Source organism: Panthera pardus, unplaced genomic scaffold (genome assembly GCF_024362965.1).
Source record: "Panthera pardus isolate Hobbes unplaced genomic scaffold, ASM2436296v1 HiC_scaffold_8, whole genome shotgun sequence".
NCBI lineage: Eukaryota > Metazoa > Chordata > Mammalia > Carnivora > Felidae > Panthera > Panthera pardus.
The window spans coordinates 101,145,512-101,170,204 of NW_026527013.1; the positions used below are offsets into that span (position 1 = coordinate 101,145,512).

At 39.0% G+C, this 24,693-nt stretch overlaps 1 protein-coding gene, 1 long non-coding RNA gene and 1 other non-coding gene across 6 annotated transcripts in view; 2 read left to right on the forward strand and 1 right to left on the reverse strand.

The window, feature by feature from the left end:
- The window catches only part of UMAD1 (UBAP1-MVB12-associated (UMA) domain containing 1), a 217,288-nt gene extending 210,209 nt beyond the window's left edge, over nt 1–7,079 (forward strand). The window contains exon 4 of the mRNA XM_019443418.2: nt 5,130–7,079. Coding sequence (XP_019298963.1) covers nt 5,130–5,387 — 258 coding nt within the window. The 3' untranslated portion in view covers nt 5,388–7,079. The remainder of the gene's footprint in view (nt 1–5,129) is intronic.
- LOC109263740 (uncharacterized) overlaps nt 1–24,693 on the reverse strand; it is a 204,652-nt gene that overhangs the window by 105,743 nt on the left and 74,216 nt on the right. The gene's annotated exons all lie outside the window — the stretch shown is intronic.
- On the forward strand, nt 15,639–15,743 carry LOC128775768 (U6 spliceosomal RNA). The gene has a single exon (XR_008420745.1). It is a non-coding gene; the product is annotated as a U6 spliceosomal RNA (small nuclear RNA).

Here is a 24,693-nt window from a genome sequence, read left to right on the forward strand (position 1 = left end):
ATGCAAATGAAAAAAATTGAAAGACTTTGTGTCTAAGAGAGAGGGCTGCTTTTTTGCCGGGAACTCATGCACCTGTTTCAGCCCTCAGCCCCCACCTCTGCTTCCACTGGCTGCCAAGCTAGACTCAGAGATCAGAGTAGCGGGTGTGGGGTCCTTGAATTTTGACTCACATTTTCTTTGTGACTTACTCTCGTTTTGCCTTGTAGTTTCTCCCCTCCCAGCTCTCAGCATGCCAACAGCAGCTGCACCATGGCCCTCACGCTGCTGCCAAAGGGCAGGCAGCCTCCTTGGAGACTGTAATGTTGCACTCTAGCCAACTGTTAAGAGATAGATGTTGGAGTCATACATACAGCACAGCTGAAATTCAGATCTTTCTAGGAGGCATTTGGTGGAACACTTTTTCCATGGTAATTTTTAATTAATTTTTAAGTTTTGGAGACTTTTCTATTTTGGACAGTTTTCAAACATGTGCAAAGGTAGGAACACTACCGAAGCACATTCCCACGTAGCTTCTAGCTCTCCATTTTGACAGTAATCAACTTATTGACAATCTTGTTTCACTGTCCCTGTTTTCCCTGTGGTCCATCCAGACAACTGGTAGACTTATTTCCGGGGATAAATACCTCCTAAATTACAGTTGCTTTTCTGTCCTCCTTCAGTCTAAGATCTGTCACCTTGATGATTTTTTCAGTCCTTTCTAATGGTAAAAGATATGAGAGTCTCCTTTCCTTCTAAATTAAGCTAAGATATGCTATGTTGGCACCTGTCATATTTTCTAATACCATCCCCGAAATTTTCAAGGCTTTGTGCATTCAGCTGGCCAGTCTATCCAGAGTACATCTGAGGTGTGCAGGGTCTTAGAATGTGGAGCATTAAAGGTCACTGAGTTGGATTCTCCATGTCACCACAGACTAGCTATGTAACCTGGGACAACTTCCTTCACATTTGTGTGCTTCTGTGTCCTCTTATTTTTACCGTGGGGTCAATAGTAGTACACCACCCCCCCCCACTACCCCCAGAAGTGTGGTAGGGCTTAAATGAGAGAGTACATTTAAACAGCTCAGATGGAGCTGGCTCAAAGGTCATGTCCAGTATATGCAGCTTGCTTCCATCTTTCTCCTCCTCATTTTTCATCCCTCACTGCTCATTTTACAGAAGAGAGAAGTGAGGTCCAGGTGGATGAAGCATATGCCAGTTTTATCAGGAGAACTTGAACAAGGAATCACATGTCTCAACTCCTTTATTATCCAAGATGCAGTTTGCCATAGTCTTGTCCTTAAGGAATTGTGCTCTGACACATAGATATGATTTATAAAGGAAAGGAAGGGGGCTTAATCAAAGCCTGCACAAAGAAATAAATATTGCTGCCAGAGAGTTAAACCTGCGAAGGGATGTATTTAGAAAGCAAAGTAGTGGGGCACCTGGGTGGCTCAGTCGGTTAAGCGTCCAACTTCAGCTCGGGTCATGAGCTCAAGCCCTGCATGGGGCTCTGTGCTGACAGCTTGGAGCCTGAAGCGTGTTTCGGATTCTGTGTCTCCCTCTCTCTCTCTGCCCCTCCCCTGCTCACACTCTGTCTCTCTGTCTCTGAGAAATGAATAAACCTTAAAAAAAAAAAAAAAAAAAGCAAGCAAAGTGGTACAAGTAATGTACCTCCTCATTGGAGAGAGTGAGATTTCAAAAATGTTTTTGTTTAAGAAAGGAGATGATTTGGCTAATGAAACTGGAGAACATTCTGTATACAAGGAAGAAAGAGAAGAAAGTTCAAGCATGGGATGCTACTAATAGATCCAACAAACATTTGCATGTGAGATTAAGAGGGAAGGCAAGATATAAGAGCGGAGGGTAAGGTAAGATGATTTGAGCCACCAGTGGATGTCAGCAACAAAAGAGATGGATGGATCCCAGGCCTTATCTAAAGCCAAGTGGCATCTGCCATTCCTAAAGTTTTTATTTATTTGCTTACTTTAACATGTGCTAAGCATTATTGTACTTACTTGGGAACATCATCACTTCATTAATCCTCACAGCAATCCTATGAAATAGGTACTATTATTGATCTTGAAATACAGCCAAGGAAACTGAGCACATGGAAGTTAAAGAACTTGCCCATGGCGTAAGCAGGAGACCTTGGATTTGCACCCAGGCAGTATGTCTCTACAATCTGTGCTCTCAACACTCTGCTGTGCTGCTCCAGGGTAAGCCCCTGTGAGTAGGTCATCTTGAAGAAACCAGTGATAGATAGGTGATACTTTCTAAAGAGGCTAGAATTGTGCATCGTTACTCAGTGACACCTGTGCTCTCATCTGACCCAGGGATCCTTCGTCTTTAAGCCTCGGTCAGGTTTCAGGAGGCAGGTTCTGTCCACCGCATACATGGACCTTTCTAATAAGCTTTGTCATAACAGGGCACACTTGCCTTGTTCTAGCTGCAATCCTAAGAAAGTGCTCTGGTGTTTTATTTATGATGTCATAAGACAACTCTAGCTAGGGATGTGTTTGGTTAATTCAAAGTCATTTACTAACAGATTTCTTGAGGGTCTCTGTTCTGTGTTGGGCATGCCTTGTGAAGAGAGTAGTTCCTCTCTTACAGAATCTCCATGGAGTTTTCCTTTCTAGAGCTTCTCATTAGCATATCACTACCATCATTTCTCTCAATTCATAAAGCAAAAGAAAAATTGGGAGAAGCCTCTCTTGACCCCACATCCCCTTCCAGCAACCGGCACATATCTCTTTTCCCATTTGCAGTATAATGTCTAGAAATGCTGTCTGTTCTATTTGTCCTCACTTGCCTTCCTCCTGTTGTCTTTTAAACACAACACCAAGCAGACTTTCTTCTCAAGATCTCCTCCAGCTCCAGACTCCTATGAGATCCCTCTACCTACTAACAGCTCCACCTGGATGTCTGTTAGGCACGTGGAACATCCAGAACAACGCCTGATCTTCCTGCCTTGCCTGCTCCCTCATGACACCCTTTCCCATCCCTGTAAATGGAGACTCCATCCTTGTTGCTTAAGCCACGAACTTTGGCTTCATCCTTGATCCTGCTCTTGCTCTCATACCCCACATCCATTCCATCAGCAAATCCTATTGGCTTTCTCCTTGGTCTATCCACATTCCAGCCATTCTGTCTCACCCTTAGTATCACCACCTGACCCACAAGCCCAGCTGGTCTTCCTGCTTCCTTCCCTGGCCACAGTACCCCCCACACCCACCATTAGCTATAGTCAACACAGCAACCAAAGCAATTCTTTTGACATCAGTAAGAATACATCTCTTCTGCAACAATATGTTCTTCAAAATTTTTGTAATGCCTACATGCCACAATATGGATGGATTTCATACATAAAATATTAAGTGAAAGAAGCCAGAAACAAGAGTTCATACTGTATGGTGACTTCATGTAAAATACAGGTAATACCAACCTGTGCTATTAGAAATCAGGATGGTGACTGAGGGGCAGGGAGTTGGTTGTGACTGAAAGAGAGCACCTCGAGGGCCTCTGGAGAAGCTGGTCATTTCTGTTTATTACTTTGGGTGCTGGTTGCTCACAGGTATTTGGTTGGTTAAAATTGAGCAAGCTCAATACTTATGATGCACCCTTTTCTGTGTGTCTTTTCCACTTCAATAACAAGTTTCACAAAACTGTTATTTCTTACACAGAAAACCATCCTCCTCTACTCAGAAGGAATTTATCAGCACTTGCAACTGTTATGATATAAGCCTCATGCAGGCAAAAATCTTGTCTGCTTTCATCCACTCAACAAATACTGAGCACTGCGCACTGATCTGGGCACTGGGGATACAGCAGTGAACATGGGAAATAAAAACTCCCTAAGCTTCTAAGGGGTGATACTAGAATAAATTATACACCATGTAACAAGGTACTGAGGGCTAAGGAGAGGAAAAAGCAGGAGAGGGAGATGGAATGCTGGAGTGGGGGAAGTGAGGGCCAGGAGACAGTTAAAATAAGGTGGGCAGGAAAGGCCTCCCTGAGAAGGACATGGGAGAAGGAGCCCCGGTGGGTCTGGGAGAAGAATCTTCGGGGCAGAGGGATTGGAGAAGAGGGAGCCAGGACAGACTAGCTGGAGAAACTGTCAGAGAGGTACTGGGGCCAGATCAGGAAGGGCCTTGTAAGCCTTTGTAAAGACTCTGGAGTTTTATCCCCCAGGTGGGGACTGACTAGAGCAGGTGGTGAGTAAAGTTTTTCCTGACCTGGTTTAAGCTAGGTTTTAGCCACTTGGAGCAGCAGGCCACTCGTTCTCATTTTCATAAACATACTTACAACTTTTTACTCAATCTCCTGTGGATAGATACTTAGGTAGTTTCCAGTACGGGGCTTGCGTAGAGTGCTATGAACACCCTAGTGCACATCTTTTGGTAAAGTACTATATGCAACGTCTACCAATCTTAAAGAAATTGAACAAGATATATCAGCTTGTGTAACATAACATACTAGTTCCAGCGAAAGTCGGGCAATCAATCAATACTTGGGGTACACAGGGGAGGTAAATGCTCAAGTTTATCTTAGGGAATAGAAGGTGGAGGATACATGCATCCATACAGAGTATGCAAGGTAACATATGCTAGGTGAAGAATACAAAGAAATGTCAAATAGATAGCTTGCTCTCAGGTACCCTAGAGTCTAGTTGGAGATAAGACATATGCATAGGAAATAGCCACTAGCAAGAACACAAACATGAAATGCCAAATAATATCCTAGTCAGTTTGCCCCATATTCTCTCTGAAGCAGGCAGGGCCACTTTGGACTATGATCATCTACAATTTCACAGGGAACCTGGGAGTTCTGTAAAGCCTGGAAGCTTACATCAGATTTGGGAGCCAGACTTTGTAGACCTTATCTGGGCTAGGGAAATAGCAAGAATGCAGGCTTGTATTTAGGGGGCCCTGAGTGGTCAGCCTCAGTCAGAGAAGGGTTTAGGATTCATTTTAAAGCCTAGTAGAGATTTAGGTGGATGTATTTCTCAAGTAAGTAAATAGCAGCATTCCAACCTGGGAATATTTCTATATTCCACATTTCTCAATCATTTTGATATATTAATGCCACATTTACCATTTCTAAACCTCAAAGTCCACAAGGTCTAAATGACTTAAATATATATGTATTTTTAGACTGGCAAAGAAAACTCATCCAGTGTGACTGTAGCAGGCCCCGAGGTGGAAAATAAGGCAGGCCAGACTTTGGAAAACAACTCATTAATGGCTGAACTCCTCAACGACGTACCCTTCACCTTGGCCCCACACGTGCTGGCTGTGCAGGGCACCATCAGTGACCTTCCAGACCACTTACTCTCCTATGATGTCAGCGAAAATTTATCACGGTTTTGGTATGATTTCACTCTTGAAAATTCAGTGCTCTGTGATTTGTAATCTTTATGTCTATTTGCACCTTAACAGCTTTCAACAAAGCTTTGCCTATTTTATTTAACCCGTTTGATGTTCTTTGCCATTTCACTGCTTAACCGTCCCCAGAAACACAAGGATCATAAAGCAAAGAAAATGTCATTGTGTTCATTACTCTGTTTTTTAGAATAAAGGATATTTGTATAAAAGTGGGACTAAAGTTCTACCTCCTTTCCCCCCAGATAATAAATTTAAAACTTAGGCTATCAAGGTTCTATGAAAGGAGTAGACTTCAACCGGTCTCTCAAAATAGAACACCTCAGGTTTGTCTTAGAAGAGCTGTGGCACTTTTCTTAGTTACCACGACTCTGAAGTCTGTGCTTCGAATGGAGCGTGACTTGTCTGCTTTGGAGGAAGTTTGAGTTAATGGTACTCCCTTTATTCTTCCACAGTGTTTATGAATGAATTCAGAAAAAAAAAAAAAAAATGTTGCCAGTTAGCTTAATCTCTTCAGTCCGGATTTAGACACTGGGGTGGAAATGTAAAACTTTTCCTACAAAGCAGTGGTAGTTTGCTGACACACAGATGTGGTACCTGCTCTGGATTCTGTCTCTTTTGAGTGATACGTATCAGTTTCCTCCAACCCACGGCAGTCCTTACCACCTTGAATGGTTCCTGGGTTCCTGCCTTTGTTTTCTGCCTCGTTGCAACTTCAGAGTGTGTGCTCTCACCAGCTTTCCAGAGAGCTTCCCCTGTTTCTACTTCAGCTGGCATTTGCTCTCCTTACCACATATGTTCCCAGTTTATGAAGAGATCCACGTTTCCTTTCAACCTCTCTGCCTCCTAAAGAAAAACATCTCATGACGATGCATATTATTGCTGATAACACCCTTATTTAGAAATTTGTTGGCCACAATACAGATGGGAATGTTTTACTGCTAGAAAAACTAAAATCGACTCATTTCCAATTAGAGTGTAGGCAAAACACCTAACTAGGACTTTCAGTTCTTGGCTATCCCTTATTTATTCCAACTAAAACAGTACAGAACTGCCATTGGTCAATAAACTGTAAAGGGGAGAGGTAAACTGTGACAGAGTATTTTCCATGCCATGGAAAATTTAAATCACATTTGTTTTGATTAGAAGCAATACAATTTATTGATTCTGTGCCAAATTTTAAGTATATTTTTCACAAAGATAGAGTGCCATAGCAAAACTAAACACTGTGCAAAAAGGTACGTGAATCATTCAAGTTTTAATGTGTTATGCATGTTTGTTTAATAAATGTAGCATGGTCTTGATAAAAATTGCGTATTATTTAAAAGTTAAAAGAACATTTCTATTGACAAAAATAGGCTTCATTTACAAAAAACATTACCCCATGAGAGGTGATTGATTACATTAAATCTTTACATAGTTTTCATAAAACATCAGTCTAGGAAATGTGACATGTTACTAACACAAATGTGAACATTTTATAGCAGTTTCTGTGAAAACAGCCTTTTCAATATCCATGTTAATGTACCTTGAGGCTAAATGTTAAGTATGTCATCAATTGGTCTAATATGCATTAAATTTTATCTAAAATGCTTATACATTTCATTTATATTTATGTCTACCATGTTATAAATATGCTTGTAAGTATTTTCATTTGTCTAAAATAATTGTTATATTTAAATAAATGTGAAATAAAATAAACTGATATTTTGATTATTCTCAGATCCAGAGAAAAATGGTTTTCTTTATATTATTCATACCTGAATGCAAGTTATTAAATCTTTTGTGAGGCAAAGATTTAAGTTTATAGTTTGTGCAGTGCAGCCAAAGTATGAAATTTCCACTTACCTATAAATTTTAAGAAGTAACACTGAAAATGGTAAGATCGCTAGGACTAGAGAGATTTGGAAGAAATCACATGAATACCTTGCTCTAGACAGATCCTCATCATCCCAAAATTGAGTAAGGGCTAGTGTTCATGACCTCCTTTGTTTTTTAACAAAAACATTTTAGTTTTCTTAAGCCTGTCTATAAGTCAATGTTACTATTTTAAAGCTGGAAGAAACATTAGAGATCAGCCAGCTGACTTCATTTACCCAAGAGAAACTTGAAGCCTAGAGGGGTTAAATGACCTAACTCACCTGGTTAGTGATAGACATTTATTTTAATAGTGTTCATAATTATCAATTACAACAAAGCCGTATGCTCTGGTGGAAAGAGTTCGGGCATTTGAGGCAACCAGATGGAGTTTGTAATGGCTCCCTTACTTACAAGCTGTGGGACTTGGTCACTTACCTAACTTCTGGTGCTCTTCGTTCCCTTGCTTGTTAAATAGTAATTGTATGCACCTTGCAGGATTGTGTAGTTTTAGACGGTGTTTGTCAGATACTTGGCAGCATAAAGCTTGATACACCATAGGTGTTCTGAGAAAGAGTGCTGCTATAATTCTCATTACTAACCACACATGCACACTAGTCTAACAAAATGCAAAATACGAATGAACCGAACTGCTTAAAAAGTAATATAAAAAATAGCTACCTACATTTACTGTAGGTCCCTCTTGCCCTATTATTTTTTTCCATATTAAATACCTAACTATAAAACAATTCTAAAATATGTTGGTTGACTCACTGCAGTTCCTTAGTTAAGAATTCCTTAAGGAACATTTTTTCTTCCTCTTATTATTAAGCATCATGGTCATTGTCATTAATATAAGTCATCAGTGGAAAGTACAGTAGATAGAGAATATACAAGTGATTTGACTGAATCTTATTTTTAGCCCTAAAATATATTCAGGAAGTTGCATGTATTTTTTCCCCAGCTTTCTTTAAAGTCGTTTGCATCTTTTTCTAAAAGCAAAATTAGATAATTCTGACCAACTTAATATGGTTAAATTTTGATCAACTGAACTTTAAAATTATTTTTTAATGTTTGTTTATTTTTGAGAGAGCGCACACGTGTAAGCGGCGGAGGGGCAGAGAGAGAGGGAAACAGAATGGAAGCAGGCTCCAGGCTCCGAGCTGTCAGCACAGAATCCTATGTGGGTCTGGAACTCAAGAACCCTGAGATCATGATCTGAGCTGAAGATGGGCGCTTAACTGACTGAGCCACCCAGGCGACCTTCACCTGAACTTTTAATATTGTACCATTGGTGCACCTGGATGGCTTAGTTGGTTAAGCATCTGACTTTGGCTTAGGTCAAGATCTTGCGGTTTGTGCGATCCCACAGTTTGTGTGATCTCACAGTTCGTGAGTTCAAGCCCCAAGTCGGGCTCTGTGCTGAAAGCTTGGAGCCTGGATCCTGCCTCCGATTCTGGATTCTTTGTCTCCCTCTCTCTTTGCCCCTCCCCCACTCATGCTCTGACTCTCTCTCTCTCTCTCTCAAAAATAAATAAACATTAAAAAAAATTTAAGTTGTACCATTAAGTGTTAACAAAGGCACATCTCTTGTTAACAGTTCTGGAAATCCGCAATAGTTTTGTGGGTTTAAGTAAACATTCATTGACACCAACACCTTTTTTCCCTTTCTCAAAGTAAAATGATAAATTAGAAATATTCCCATAGTCCTGAAATCTTATAATTCTAACGGACAAATATGGAATACCAAAGAAATAATCTCATCCATGTTCTAAAACAGTGATATATCACACCTTACTCCCTTACCTATCATGGTAACAAATGATCAATAAATGAACATTGCCTTCGGTTACCTAGCAAAAAATGTTAATTTCAGAGATGATACATTGTCTTATTAATTATGTCCTTAATAACATTCACATGAAATGTAAGTATATTGGATAGGTGGCTGAAGGATGTTGCATCTTTTAAAGCCACTGAGAAATATGGATTTGTGGAGATTATCTTTAGAGCATTTGTGTCCTACTACTAAGGGCGTGACCTAAATATTACTGAAAAATCTGAAACTCTCAAAATAAGTCTTATTCCACTGATATTACATTGGCCTGAAAGATAAAGTATTATGTGCCAGGAAAATGACTATGCCATATGATTTGGTGGATAGGTGTGCGTGAAAAAGAGAAAGAGAGGTACTGATTGATGTGTGGGAGCTCTGTCACAGTCAAAATAGCAGTATGTTAAACATCATTAAATAAAGTTTTTATTTTAGGGTACCCTTTAGATTTATAGAAAAGTTACAAAAATAGCGAAGTGTTCTTACGTGCCTTCCACTTAGTGTCTCCCAATGTTAACATCTTACATTACGACAGTGCATGTGCTACAACTAATGAACCAATTTGGTACTTACTTTTAACTCAAGTCCACACTCTATTCTGATTTCACAGTTTCCCCATCACGTTCTTTCATTCATTCTAGCATTTCATTTAACACATTACATTTAGTCGTCACGTCTCCTTAGGCTACTGTTGGCTGTGACAGTTTCTCAGACTTTTCTTGTTTTTGATGACCATGACATTTTTGTGGAATTCTGTAGACATTTTGTAGAATGTCCTTCAGTTGGGGTTTATCTGATGATCTAGTTACACTTTTATAGAAGTTAATAAAAGAAATTTTGGAACATTTCACACGGTGCACACAAATACCATTTGTTGTTGGACAAAATATATTCTGTAATTTCCTCAGAATTCATCTTCCAGCAGATCTATTTCTTCCTAACTTTTGCCATGACTGTAACTGTATGCACAATAGACTTCCGGAGCGTTACCAGTGTTGCATTGTAAGTGGAGCCCTCCTCAAGAGTTGGCCTTTCCTAGCTCATTCCCATAATGATTGCATCTTACACATAATGTCATTCTTGAGCAAGTGGTGGAGAGGCAGGAGTACAGTGTAATCGTTTTCCTCTCTAAAGAACCAAGATAACTCATGATACAAAGAGCTCTTCTCTACAATAGATGACTTTTTTTTTTTTAGTAATTGCAAAAACAAATTTGCAGCTCCATAAGTTTCTAAAGAAATAAATATTTCATTTTCAACCTTTAACAAGTAGTTTTAAGAAGCAATAGAAGGAAACTCAGTCATCGTTTGAAGGGGAGGTGCCCAAGAAAGTCTTATTTTTACTTCTGATCACCCAGAACTGTGTGCTAAAACATAAAGTTGATCTCATCCAATTTCAGTTGGGGGAAAAAAAAAAAAATCAAAGCAAAAGCATCTTATTTTTCCTTGGAAGAAATCTAAATACAGTTCTTTGTCAAGAATTTGCCCAGTACCAGATTTAACCCATACCAAGGAAATAAATTCCTTACAATCAAAGGTAAGGCAAAGGATAATTGCATCCAGAACAACCCATCAGTACTCTAACTCTGAACCAGCCCCCCAGACAGCTTTTCAGTTACTACCCAGCCCCAAGAGAGAGTCAGACAATAGACTGTTTCAGAGGTCAGTTAAGGAGACAGCCTCCCACTTAGGACTGCTGCCAGGGACGTCCAATCCAGTGTCTGACATCTGGGTTCTGCAGCTGCCAAGTCTGCCCCTTGTGTGGCCACAGGTGTTGGCTAGAACTCTGAGACACGTGGGGAAGAAAGAATAGGGCAATGTCAGTTTCATTGTATATATGTGTGCTTATGTGTACAGTTTTAATTTTGTTTTTCAAAAGGTACATGATTTATTTTGTTTCAAAATTAATGTATTTCTGCATAATGGCAAGGAACATTTGGAAGGCTAACAAAAAAGCAGCTTTTCTTCAAGAACAAGGACACGACAAAGCCCAAGTTCTTAAACCTATGGGGCACGCTGTTCACTAAAATGCTGTGTGTGGTATTGCCAGCTTAGTCATTTGAATAGGACTTCTCAGGACCAAAGAGAAATAAATGGATGCCAAAAAGCAAACAGGCAGTTGGTCTAAGATAAAACCTAAATACTTATCCTCTCCCTACAGTCTCCCCCTTCATCCCTGTTTTGGGTGTTCACAAGAATTTGTGTTCATCAATATGTGTTTTTGAGCCTGGAACAGACTATATCTAGTTTTCTATTTCACACTACACCAGCTGCAACCATCAGTGAACACAGCTTAAAACAGTAACACCAAGCTCTCTTCTTCCCCTTATAGGAGACTTAGCTCCTATGTGTGGGGCAAATCTAGAAATTTCTACCTCAGGTAAGTATCTGAGGTTCCTGACCCTAACGAAATGGGCAGCAGTAGAAATGAAGATGATTAAGAGAAGGGGATGACATTGGTGAGAAGTATAAAGAGCCAACAGTCAACATCATTTAAAAATATAGGCATGTCTATACCTCCATAATAAAATATATGCTTCCTCCTCGTTTCACCTACTTCAGAGTCTGTAATTGAATTTAATGGAGGAAGAAGGAATCTTCAGATTTCATCTTCTTACCGAATCACTTTCTAAGGAGAAATGCTTACAATTTTTCCCACCCTGTTTGCTATGTATTTTACCAGCTAGTAGCATTTTTGACAGGTTCTACTTTGTATTTTCTATTACAAAAACAATAGGTAAGCAGAATATACTTTTCCACGGTACAGCCACCACCCCATTTCCCATAAGAATCTATGCTGTCTTACTGATGTTCTGTCGGACTTAATGCTTAGCACAGAAATTCTTGATCAGGCTTTGTTGAATGGATGAGTAAACCAATGAAATAAATCATTAAATTATCTATAAATGAGACTTCCCAAGCAAAGGAACCGAATTTCAAAACTTTTGTAGTTTTTCAGGCCCCAGTAAGTTCCCCAAATTATCATGCTGTGTTTATGCAGCTGAAAATAATGCTTAGTTTACCAAGCCTCTACAAATTGTTCCTTTGTCTGTTTTGGGTATTCTCTATGTTTTTCAGGTTGTGTTTTCCTCTGCCCATAATGACTATGTATGTTCTCATGATGAGTAAGAACTGATTCTAGACAATACAGTATATTTTGGTGCTGTGGATTAACTCATTTGAGGTTTTCTCTAGCTGCCAAGTTTCTCTTATGTGTTCTTGATTGTGTTTGCATGTATTTCTGCCCCAGAATTTATCAATCCTATATGACCTGCCCTTGAAAAATATCTTCATCTTTCATATGCCTTCCCAAGCACATTTGAGTATTTCAAATGACCTTGGTTTAAAGACATTTTTCTAGGAGCAGTAGCACACCTTTCCATTAAAACTCAACCAATTCTCTTCCCTCGTCATATGAGCATGCTTAGATCTTTTCCCTCTAACTCCAGCTATAAACTCTTTTTCCATCTATTTGGAGTCAAGTTTCTTGAGCGGTCTATATTTGTATCTCCACTTCCTTACTTTCTGTTTACTCACTAACCCTCTCTAACCTGGTTTCCGAGCCCTAGTTAGAAACTCCACTGAATTGCTTCTTACAGAGTTCTCTCCAACCTGCCCACTGCCTTATGTCTATTTCTTTCAGGCAGTTATTACTGTTGGTTAGTTCTTCTGTCCTGGATTGTCTTCACCCTTGATTGCTGTGACACTTGCTTTTCTGGTTTTTCTTCCATCTCTTCCACTCCACCTTACACTGTTGGGGACTTCTTTTCCTCATTCCACCCCTAAAATGTTGGCTGTCTTCTGGCTCTGGTATCCTGCACAGTCATATGGATGACTATCTGCTACTGCTGACACCCAAACTGATCTCTAACCCAGAACTCTCTCAAGTTCTCTCTATATACACAGTTTGTAATCATTCATCTCTCGACTCTTACTCTCAACTTCTATCACAGACCATTTGCTCTCCACTCTTTTGCACCTCTCCCCCCTTGCTCCTGTTTGCTGTGGGGAATTCCTTCTTCACTCCACACGGTTATGGGAAATAGCATACTTGTTACCACTCCTGGACCCCAAAGGGACAGACACACACCCTGACCTGGTTCAGTCAAGATCCCTCTTACCAACTGATAACAAACGTAAGCAGAAAGCTGCACCTCTTTTGCTGGAGTCCTGACAGCCACCCCTCCCTTTGTGTTTCCAAGTCCTGACATATCATGTGAGGCCCCGGACTACCCAAGCAGTAAATCCAGGAGTCTATCCATTCTTCCTTCTTACTCTGCTCCACACTCAAATGATGATAAACTTGGGTGAATTATATATCGTAAAGCCCTGACTCTTCAATGTGTCTCTGCTCCATACCTACCACTCCCATTTCAGTCTATGTCTTCATCATTTGCCTTAACTGATCTTCCTGCATCCTGTACATTATATAAGCCAGAAAAAACTTACCAAAAAGTAGATTTAAGGGCACCTAGGTGGCTCCGTCGCTTAAATATCTGACCCTTGATTTCAACTCATGTCGTGATCTCACAGTTCGTGAGTTCAGGCCCCACTTTGGGCTCTGTGCTGACAGCATGGACCCTGCTTGGGATTCTCTCCCTCTCTCTCTCTCTCTGCCCTTCCCTCCTACACTCTCTCGAAATTAACTTAATTAACATAATTGATTAAAGATAGATTAAAACCCTCAGTAGCTCTCTGGTATCCTCTATAGAAATGAGGCAACTTAAAGCAAATAAGGGCCCCCAATTCCCTCTTTAGACTCATCTCATGATATTCCTACTCACATCCTGCGTGCTCTTCCCTGGTGAGAACATGCCATACCTCCTTCACCATCCTGACATTCTGTTCTTCGTGCTTGGAATGTCCTGACATTCCCTTCTTTTTCGTTTTGCTGTTTGTTTTCCTGGTCATAAATAATTAAGATATACTTTAGGGAATATAGTGAATATAAAATTTAAGATAATGATACGAAGTAATTTCAATCCTCTTACAAGTAACCCCAGCCCTCAATGCTCTGCAGATGTAAAACCACTGGTGAGACTCACTAACAGAAGTTTGACTACTCCAGAAGAGGCTTTTCATGAACATTTACAACGAGAGCATCTGAATACCTCTTTTAAGTGCAAAACCACACCATACTTATGCAGCAGCAATGCGTTCATATTGTTCTCATTCGTCATTAGTAGTCAACTTGCATAAATCACCAGGAAAAAGCACAACGGACCTCAGAAAATAGGCTTAAAAATGAACCTGTCCTTACAAAACACACACTGTAATGAAAGAGACATTCAAAAAAGTACCATGGGTACTGCAGGAATTGTGTCCATTCCAACAATCTCCAGTGAACCAGTCTATGGCTAAATTATTTTACAAAGTTTACTTCAAGTATCACCTCCTCTGGGAAACCTTTCCTTATTCCTCCTAAGCTGTACTGGATGTCCTTCCACATGCCTTTACTATCCTGTTTTCTCCTCTGTCAACGTTTGAAACCCACAGTGCTGTAACTGTTTGTCTACTTCGTGACTCTGAATTGATGCTAACCTGTACTTTCAGGCTTAACATGATGCCGGACACCATGGGCAAATGACTGAATCACCACTGGTTTGAGGGAATGTATGAGATTCTTATTCCATCTATATTAGAATCTGCCTTGGAGGCTCTGTTGGAAACCTTTAGGTAACCTTCTAGATGTCCATATCAGAATATGCTGTATTTCCTTAATGTTTCCAAATCTGTGCCCTAAATAATTTAGCTTCTTAAATTTTTGGAAGGTAGAAATGTACCTTTTGTTCGGTTAGCTGCATCAGTAACAATACAACGAAACTGTTTTATGTTTATCATAACCTTTCAGACAGTGTTAAGTCTTTAAATTTGGGGGTATAAGTGACTATGACTCTCTTGTAACTTGGGCTTTATTTTTTTGTTTTCTTTAATGTACACACAGAGGGAACTTTCTTCTGCCTTCTATTAAATCAACATTGATTAATGCTAATTAAATTACATGGCTCTTTTTAAATCATGGATTTGTGTAGAATTAAACATATAACATAAAACTGAATACCTGCTATTTTAATGGGCTGTGACACTTTTTCATGTAACCTAACCTTACTGAAGGATTTGGAAATATTAACCCTTTTGATAGTGGTCCATTCTTGAGGAATAGCTCATTTTACTTTTGAGGAAAAACAAACAATTATCTGGAGAAGGAAGACTATCATGTTGATTTTTCATGTAGCCAAAGCAGGTTCTAAAATATTCTTTAACTGGCCCATTCATTGGGTAGACCATTTACTACATGAATTAAACTTTTTAAGTTCTGTAATAAGGTATGATATTGTACATTAGTTGAATTTCTAATTTAGTTGGTCACTAAACTTCCCCATAGATACAAAGATGCAGATATACCTCATTTTCAAAAAATGGGGAAAGCAATAGTCAGTCTATTAAAATGTTCAATTAGTCTATAGAAAGAAAAATAAATCCAGGTTATACTGGTTAACAAAATTCTGCATTTCTGTTGCCTAAATAACAACTCATCAAGAATAAAATACTTACTGAGACAAGCTTCTTAGCAAAACTAGTCTCCAGAGTGTTCCCTTTGGCGGCACATATACTAAAATTGGAATGATATGGAGAAGACGAGCCTTGCCCTGCACAAGGATGACACACAAAAATAGTCTCCAGAACTAAACTCAAAAAGGAGGTTCGTAATCTTTATTACCTTCCTATTCTCACTTTGTTAAATGAGTATCAAGGGCCAATAGTTTCTTCCCCCACCCCAACTGAAAACTATCTGCTGAAACTATCTCTACTCATTTTAGGTTCACCACCCTATAATTTTACATGACCCTGAGTTTCTACATTTGGCACTATACATCTATCAGAAAGGGCCTATAGGAATGAAGCCCTCGGTAAGCAAAGCAGTTGTCTCCTGGGTATGGGCTATTTCCATTCAGGCTTTTCTAGTGTTCCTGGAGATACACTTGAGGCATTATTTCTTTTTTTCATGTTGATTGTGATAAGAGCCTCATTTCCCAGTGCAATCTATCACTACCCTGCAGGTCGGAGACCACTGGGCTTGTTGCTTTTATTGTGCCTGAGGACAGCAGATGCGATATCCTTAGGCCTGGGTGTGCTTTGTTATGCTTGTTAAGTACAAAATGCCAGAAATGTATCCAGTGCTTGACAAAGTACAAAATACAAAAGACAAGGGCTCTGTCCTTACCACCTCTGATTCCAGAGTATAAAATAGCAGGTAGCACTAACAGTATCAGTTGACCACCAAAGACAGGCTTGACTATCATAAAATGCCAGGTGAGTGAACCAATTTAAATGAAAATCTTGTTAAGAGGTGACTGGGAGGGCCTGTGGTGGTTATTCAGAGGAACCCAAGAAAATTTTTTACAGAGCTATTTTTTTTTTTTTTTTTGAAAACTTAATACAAATTCACCTTGCCTAGAGCATGTGCTCTGAAACACAAGAAATTAAAAGAATGGGTGGGGAGAGGTGGAACAGAATGAGAACCTACAGCACCTAGAAATGGAGCCATATTCTCCTGTGACCAGCCTGGAAATAATGAGCTACTTAGTGGTTGCGTCATTCCTGGCACCACTCTTGCTATTAAACCTTATTTCCCCATGAGTATCCAGTCAGGCCAACCTCTCTAGTGCCTGCTCAGCCTTCTGCCTCCTTTCTAGTGCCATGACACTCCTCTACTGATGCTATTTCTCTTTCTTTCACTTTTCTGTTCTGCCTACACACATTCTATCCACTTCTCAGTACAGCTAAATTTCTAGCTCCCTCATGAATATTTCCCAAGTGTGGCGTTCATATACCATCTCAGAACCCCAGAACCCCAATGGCATTGTGATTTTCTCATGGGTTCCTCCACTTGTTTTCTGAAGAGACTGTGGGTAGATTGGTGAACCTTGACTTGCCAAAATTGTAAGATATATCAGGGTAAGCTGATAATTATTTATCATAAAACACATTCCACACAGCAGGTGCTCCGTAAATACCTGACTTCCAAACCTGATTCCCGTTGTTGATCTTAAATGAATGACCATCCACACTTGTCTCAAAGATCTTCAACATCAGAGTAAGATATGCTGTCACCACAGTCACCGGCGATTTATTACCCTTTCCTCTTTCCTACTCCCTGTTTTAATGTGTTCTTCAGTATACACACCTTCCCCACACCAGATCTTCTCCAAAATATATCTCCCACCAGCTAAAAAGTTGACCTGCTGTACTCCTCTGCTGTGGAAGACCTTTTACCTCTATACTTATCCCTGTTACTTGGAAGGAGGAGTTTGTTTTTCCTACTTAGAAAATGGCACTTTTCCTGGTACTGCCATGACAGTTACTCGATGGAGCCTTTGTTTTGTACCTTTGTGAATAAAACCTGAGGTGCAAAGGATGAAACTCAATGATATTTATGAATCGGTTTTAAAAGTACTTATCAGGATGGGGATTTCATAAGGCATGTATCTGGTTCACTGGTAACACAGCCTAGTCCTAGAGAAATTTTTGAAGCTTATGATTGATTGCAGAACTATTTCATAATCATCAGAAACCTTTATTAAGCACCTCCTTTTTTTCTTTGTTATTTGCAACAATTTAATCATGTGTTACTTCAGCCTAGGTTTGAAATATATTATTTCTTCCACTTGAGGTGCTTAACATAATCTGAATTATGGAAGGATGGCTATGGATGGATAAGTGAAAATTCCCATCATACTTGCAGATAATCACAGACCAATGAGAGTACTGTTTGCTATGAATTGTAAATAGGTCCTGATCATAGTTTTATGCCAGGGCATCCACATGCTGCTACTACACTCCTCCTTGCAACAAAAGACAGTTGACAGGGTGAATGTGGTGAGGTGATATTTAATGTTAGCAGTAATAATTTTAACTTACATTTGCTGAATTTGTCTTAAATACTAAGCACTTTTCTGAGTACCTCACTCATTCATCTTATTTTACCTTTTAAAACTCTACTATTGCCAAGAGGTAGAAACAACTCAAATGCCCATCAACAGATGAATGGATAAACAACATATACATACAATGGAATATTATTTGGCCCTAAAAAGGAGTCAAGTTCTGAGACATGCTGCAGTGTAGATGAACCTTGAAAACATTATACTAAGTGAAATTAGCCAGACACAAAAGGATAAATATTATTATTATTCTGCTTGTATGAAATATCTACAATAGGCAAATTCGTAGAGGCAGCAAGTACCTTAGAAGTTACCACGGACATTGGAGGGCTGGAGGAAAAGGATGTCAGTTATTGCTTAATGAGTGTAGTATTTCCATTTGGGGTAATAAAAACTTTTGGAAATAATAGTAATAGTTGCACAGCATTGTGAATGTAATTGATGCCACTGAATTGCATACTTACAAGATTGTTAAAATGGCAAATTTTACGTTATTTATAAATATTTTTCCATAATACAAAATTGTGGAAATACCCTATTATTATAAAATCCAATTTGAAATTTGAGTATATCAAGAATGTTTAAACAAATAGGAGTTATATATTCTAATATAAAAAGAAGTACAGGAAGCTCACATGGCATTGATTTGTGGTCTCGGCAACATGCAGGCCATCCTTTCTTTGAATCTCTTGGCTTTCCCTAATGATAACAACATGGCTTCTGGAACTCTACATATTGCTTTCATGTTCAAGGTAGAAAGAAGAAGAAAGGGGTGAAAAAGTCTAATCTTTTTCTTATATCAGTGAAAAAGAAAGGCTTTTCTCATGCCCCCAATAAATTTCCACCTATATCTTACTGTGCTTTAGGCTATCTCTAGCAACAAGACACAGTAGTGTTTACCTTTTCCAGGCTCTACCAGGGAGGCAGAAAGGAGATGGGTTGGAAATATCTGTTAAGGAATGAACGCTGTCTGGTACAATGACAAAAATGAATGGAAAGGTTAAATCAGTTTCTCAACCTGGCAGCTGACATTTTCGACTGGATAATTCTTTGTTGTGGGGGGCTTTCCTGTGCACTATAGGATATTTAGCAGCACTGGTGGCTTCTCCCAACTAGATGCCAGTAGTCTTCCCATCCCCCACCCCCAGTTATGATAATCAGAAATGTCTCTAGACAGTGTCAAGTATTTGGGGGGAGGGAGCACAAAACTGCCACCAGTTGAGAACTTCTGGGTTAGATGACTGGCCAAAGTCTCATTGCTGATAGGTGGTGGAGATGAGGTTTGCACCCAGGACATCTGACTTTAGAACCTTACCTCTTGGCCATTCTTTTGACCAGCCTGTACAGTTGAGCGAACGGCCTTGTAGTTCACAGGACCAATGGATCATCTGAACTAACTTGCAAAAGACTGAGTTAATGAGACATCAATGAATTGCTCTGCTGCCTGTCCACATGCTTTTCCTGAGCACTTGTTATTTAGCCACAACCTTCTACAGTTTGGAAGTAATAGCAGGTGTATCATGGAGAAGCAGGCATCGAATCACTATCCCAGACATTCTCAATAGGGCAAAATGGTTCTTAGGAAAGCAAAAATGTCTTTGATAATTAAATGGTTTGTGGCCCCCTAAAATTCTGCCCCCCCAACAATAGATCTTATCTCAGTATTTAATTTCTCTGTATTTAATTTTTTTTTCTCTTTGATGGAGCATAATGGAAATACATGTTACGATACACTGCTGTAGCCTGAGGAACTAGGTTGAGCAAAGACTATGTTTCAGAAAAGGTGAGAAATACTATTACCTAAAATGAGATGATGTGTATGTCTAGAATGTGAATGTTGAGTGAATATTAGGAATCCCCCTGGGTGTTTTCATTAGATGTATCCCTTTAGCTATTGTTCCAGTCACTAGGCATCCCAATTAATTCACTTTCATGTCTCTCTATTCATGAATGTAATAAACTTTTATATTTGTCTCTTTTTACCATCACATTAGTTTCACTGGGATATTTCCAACAAGTGAATTCCCTCCTCTCTTCATGTCTTTATTATTCAAATAGGCAGCTCTCTGGTTTTTTTTTTTAAGTTTATTTATTTCAAGACAGAGAAAGTGCAAGTGTGTGAGTAGAGAGAGAGCAGAGAGAGAGAGAGAGAGAGAGAGAGAGAGAGAGAGAGAGAGAATCCCAAGAAGGCTCCGTGCTATCAGCTTGGAGGTCGATACGGGGCTCAAACTCACCTACTGTGAGTCATCACCTGAGCAGAAACTAAGAGTCGGATATTTAACCAACTGAGCCACTCAGGCACCCCTCTAGTGTTTTCTTTAAAGAATAAAAGTGTCTAGGGGTGCCTGGGTGGCTCAGTCGGTTAAACTTCCAACTTTGGTTCATGAGGTCATGATCTCATGGTTGGTGAGTTCGAGCCCCACATCAGGATCTCTGCTGTCAGCACAAGCCCACTTCGGATCCTCTGTCCCCCACTCTCTCTCCCCCTCCCCTGTTCACACATACTCTCTCTCTCTCTCTCTCTCAAAAATAAATATATATTTTTTAAAAGGAATAAACGTGTCTAGAAATACACTCATGGTATTAAAATCTCTTTGGATCATCAGCTGATTATTCACATCATAGGATAATAGGTAAATATAGTGAGACAAATAAGCTTAAAAGCCATAAAATTCAATAGATTTAGGTCTGATTCCTCGATTTTGGATAAATTATAATTTCATTGAGTCTTCATTTTTTATCTGTGAAATGGGCATAATGTCTACTTTATGTAAGCACTGAGATGAGAATTAGAGGAGGTACTACATATCAACTGCTTGGCAGAGAGCCTAGAGCATAGTAAGTGGCCAGTATATGGTAACTACTCCAGTAGCATCTGTAAATAACACTTAGTAAATCTTTTTTTTTTTTTTTTTTTTTTTTTTTTTCTGGGAGAAGAAAAGAATAGCAGTATGAGAAAGGACTGGCTCAAATCAAAGTGATATAAAAGGCACCTCTTCAATCAGTGTTTGGCTCAGGACAGTAAGCCGGGCCTGACTGTACATGTTCTGAACCAAACCATCGTTCTGGTCTAGCACAAAGACAAGATGCCTGAAGTTCATCTAGGAGAAAAGGCAATACTGAGCTCTCTCTCTCTGATATTCCTTCCTAGAGCTGACGCTGCCCAACACTTAGAGCACATCACTTAACCATCCATTTATCAACACCCTCTTTTCACAAATTAGGAGGATGGTATCTGCCTCTGTCTTCTTAAGAGATGGTGAAGACCAAATCACTTCATTCATTTATATCTATGCCACACAAGGCAGAATAAAGCACAGTCCCTACCCACACAGAGTTTACATTTGACCCAATTCCATAAGATCTTTCTTATTTATTTCAAACCCTTTGCTTAGTAAACACTTGAGAAATAACAATGGCTCATATGTTGTTTTGTTATTCTTCAAAATATATACATTTAAAAATGCACAATAGCAATTTAATGCTGACTGGTGACCTTGGGAAAGTGGGTGCTCATTGTTGCTAGGGTATCTGAACTGAAGTGGGTGGTTTGTATGAACTAGCTATGCTCCTGGATACACAATTCGATTGTCTATTGATCTGGGATAATAAAGTGTTCAGAGAATACTTGCTTTTTATAATGGATCAGATAGAGGTAGAAACTAGATGACTTTTGAAAGTAAATGTTGTTTCTACTTTTTAAATCTCTTATCTCTGAAAATAACTTTATTATTTAGCTGAAATTTCTTCCTTGAATACTAAAGCTGTAGATGGGGTTTTGGAGAAGGGATGTGTAATTATTTCTGAATCTTATTTTTGACACCTTTTCCAAGCAGTTAAAATATATGTGAGATATTAACATTAAGGAGCTACAAAAAAAAATAACCCAGAGCTTTATTTTATATTTATGACTTCATCTGGCTGTAAAGCAAACGGCTCACGAAATATTGTAACAGTCACTTTTATACCGAGAGCACTAGTTTAAACTCACTATAACAGATACTAACAATGATTTTATTTGCTAGAAAGGCACATATTCTAAATTTTGACCTAGGGAACTTCTATTAATTCCAATACATGAAGAGTCACAGGATAATCTTACAAAACATTCACACCTAAACATTGGACTCTGGTACAGTGTCACAGAAGACACTGCACCAGAGTCCATAAACAATTCTTTCTCACTTAGAAATGGCAATTTACTTGAAATTGTTCCTAGTCCCAACTATCTGATTTGGAGATTTTACTACCTTTTAGCCATTATCTCATAAAACAAAAAATAAATATATACATTCGTCTCTTCTGAAACATCATTTTCCTTCAAATCAACCTAATTCCCCTCTTCTCCCATCTCCTCATAATATTAATTTTATCATATAGGAACTCTTTTTTTTTTTTTTTTTTTTTTTTTTTTTTAACTGCAGGGACGGAATTGTCTACCTATAACGTTTTAAAGCACACAAGTCATGAAATCCTAGGGCGAAAGTTCTCCCAACACCAGTAAATCTTCCTCATGGCCCTTTCTGCATCCTCCAGTGCTCATTTCATAGCCCACCTAGACATCCTCCATCCTTTATAGGAAAACATTAATTTTCAGTTTCCTGGCTTTGACATGATTATGGTCCAGTGTTTCTCTTACTTTGGAATTTCTGGTTCATTTTTTTTTTCTTCCTACTTATCCCCTTTATTCTAAGGCAGGGTGGGTTTGGAGATGATTTATATTGAAGAAGAAAAATATACAGGCCCAAACTGAAATTCCAAAGGATTTGAGGTAGGTTTCTTTAGATCCAGGGACGATACTGTTTGTCTAGATTTATCCATCCCTTTTGATTTCTTGGATATGGTAAGGAATTCTCATATCTCTGCGACTAGACTTTGAGATCCAGTAGAATGAACGAAGATGCTCAGAAAAGGTCTCTTAAATGAATATAATAATAAATATTCCTTAAAGTATGTGTTTTATTCCCATATCTTACATCATTTGATACACCATACTGTTTGAGTTCTGACTGGTGGATGCCAGTGCCTGGGCACTGTGGTATCATTCTGGTTACAGCTTCCAGTAGGCATGGTATCAACCAAGCCAAAGAGTAATTATTTTCTCCTATAAAATAGAACTTTATTGTATCACATAAGTACAAATATAAAAGGAACATTCTACTTAATTAAAAATTACATAATAAAATCTACACTCTACATTTTAAACACACATTTGAAAAAAAAAAAAAAAAGCCACATAGAGAAATAAGGCTAAACAAATACAGTTGACCCTTGAACAACCCAAGTTTGAACTGCGCAGATCCACCTAATGCATGGAAATTTTTTATAACTACAGTACAGCACTGTATATATATTCTCTCTTCCTCATGATTTTCCTAATAAAATTTTCTTTACCTTACTTTCTTGTAAGGATAACAGTATATAATACATGTAACATATGTGTTAATTGAATATTTATGTTATCAATAAGGCTTCTAGTCAACAGTAGGCTATTAGTTCCATTTTGGGGGAGTCAGAAGTTATACATGGATTTTCAGCTGTGTGGGGTTGGGCACTCTTAAGCCCTGCAGTTGTTCAAAAGTCAACTGTACATGCATCTAGGTACAGTTAAATACCTCGCTAACATTTAGCTATTCAGTCACTGTGATGTAAACTCCATGTTTCCCCGGACTTAAGTAGATCCCAACTTAAACCTTCCAAGGCTTCTCCATGTGATGCTCATTGAGGAGATTTGTAGAAAGCCTTACACCTCTCCCTAGAAACAATGATCTTCACCTGCTGGTTCTCAATTTAAAAGGGAGAAGAATTTTAATTGCCATTCCAAGAATAAAGGTCTATTTGCTTTCCTAAACTGCTACTTTCTCCTGTAACCTAAAACACACAGAAAGTTAAAAAAAAAAAAAAAAGTGATATCAGGGCACCTGGGTGACTCAGTCAGTTGAGCGTCTGACTTTGGCTCAAGTCGTGATCTCACAGTTGGTGAGTTTGAGCCCCACATTGGGCTCACTGTTGTCAGTACAGAGCCCGCATTGAATCCTCTGTCCCCACCCTCTGTCTGCACTTACCCCACTTGGGCTCTCTCTCTTAAAAAAAAAAAAAAAAAAAAAAAAAAAAAAAAAAAAAAAGGTGATATCACTAAATCTAATCAAAAAGAAATTTTACTGGCACGTCTCAAATCTCCACAACTTGCCTGTTATCTACTCTGGCTTCAGTCTGCCATATTTTTAAGATGGATCTCTTTCCTCAGAACCCCTTTAAAGAAAAAAAAACTCACTTATATACAACATTACATAGTATTAAAGTAGAAATAGGAGATTGTTTTCCATCCTTTACCATCATGTTTAAAGTGCATTTTATCTACCAAAGTTATTTAAAAACTTACTAAACTTATCTTAAACATAGCTCCTTGGAAGGACATTAAGAACCTATCCTGGAAGCCCCTTCTAAAGAAAGGACAGCAAAATGCCCCCAAAATGTTGCCTGCTTGGAAAGTCATCTAAAAGTTTAGTGCTGAGGAAGTGACATTGAGTGGCAGCTTGGACATGTGCAGAGCTGGCAGAAGGGGACTTGGACAGGCATCAGAAGCTCCTCCAGCTACTCAGAACTGGAGGACTTGATGGGCAGGGGAGCGGTGAGAAGAGGGGACAGGGGCTGTGGTGGATTTCATGCTTCTGTGGCTTGCCTCTGTCTCTAAGCATAGC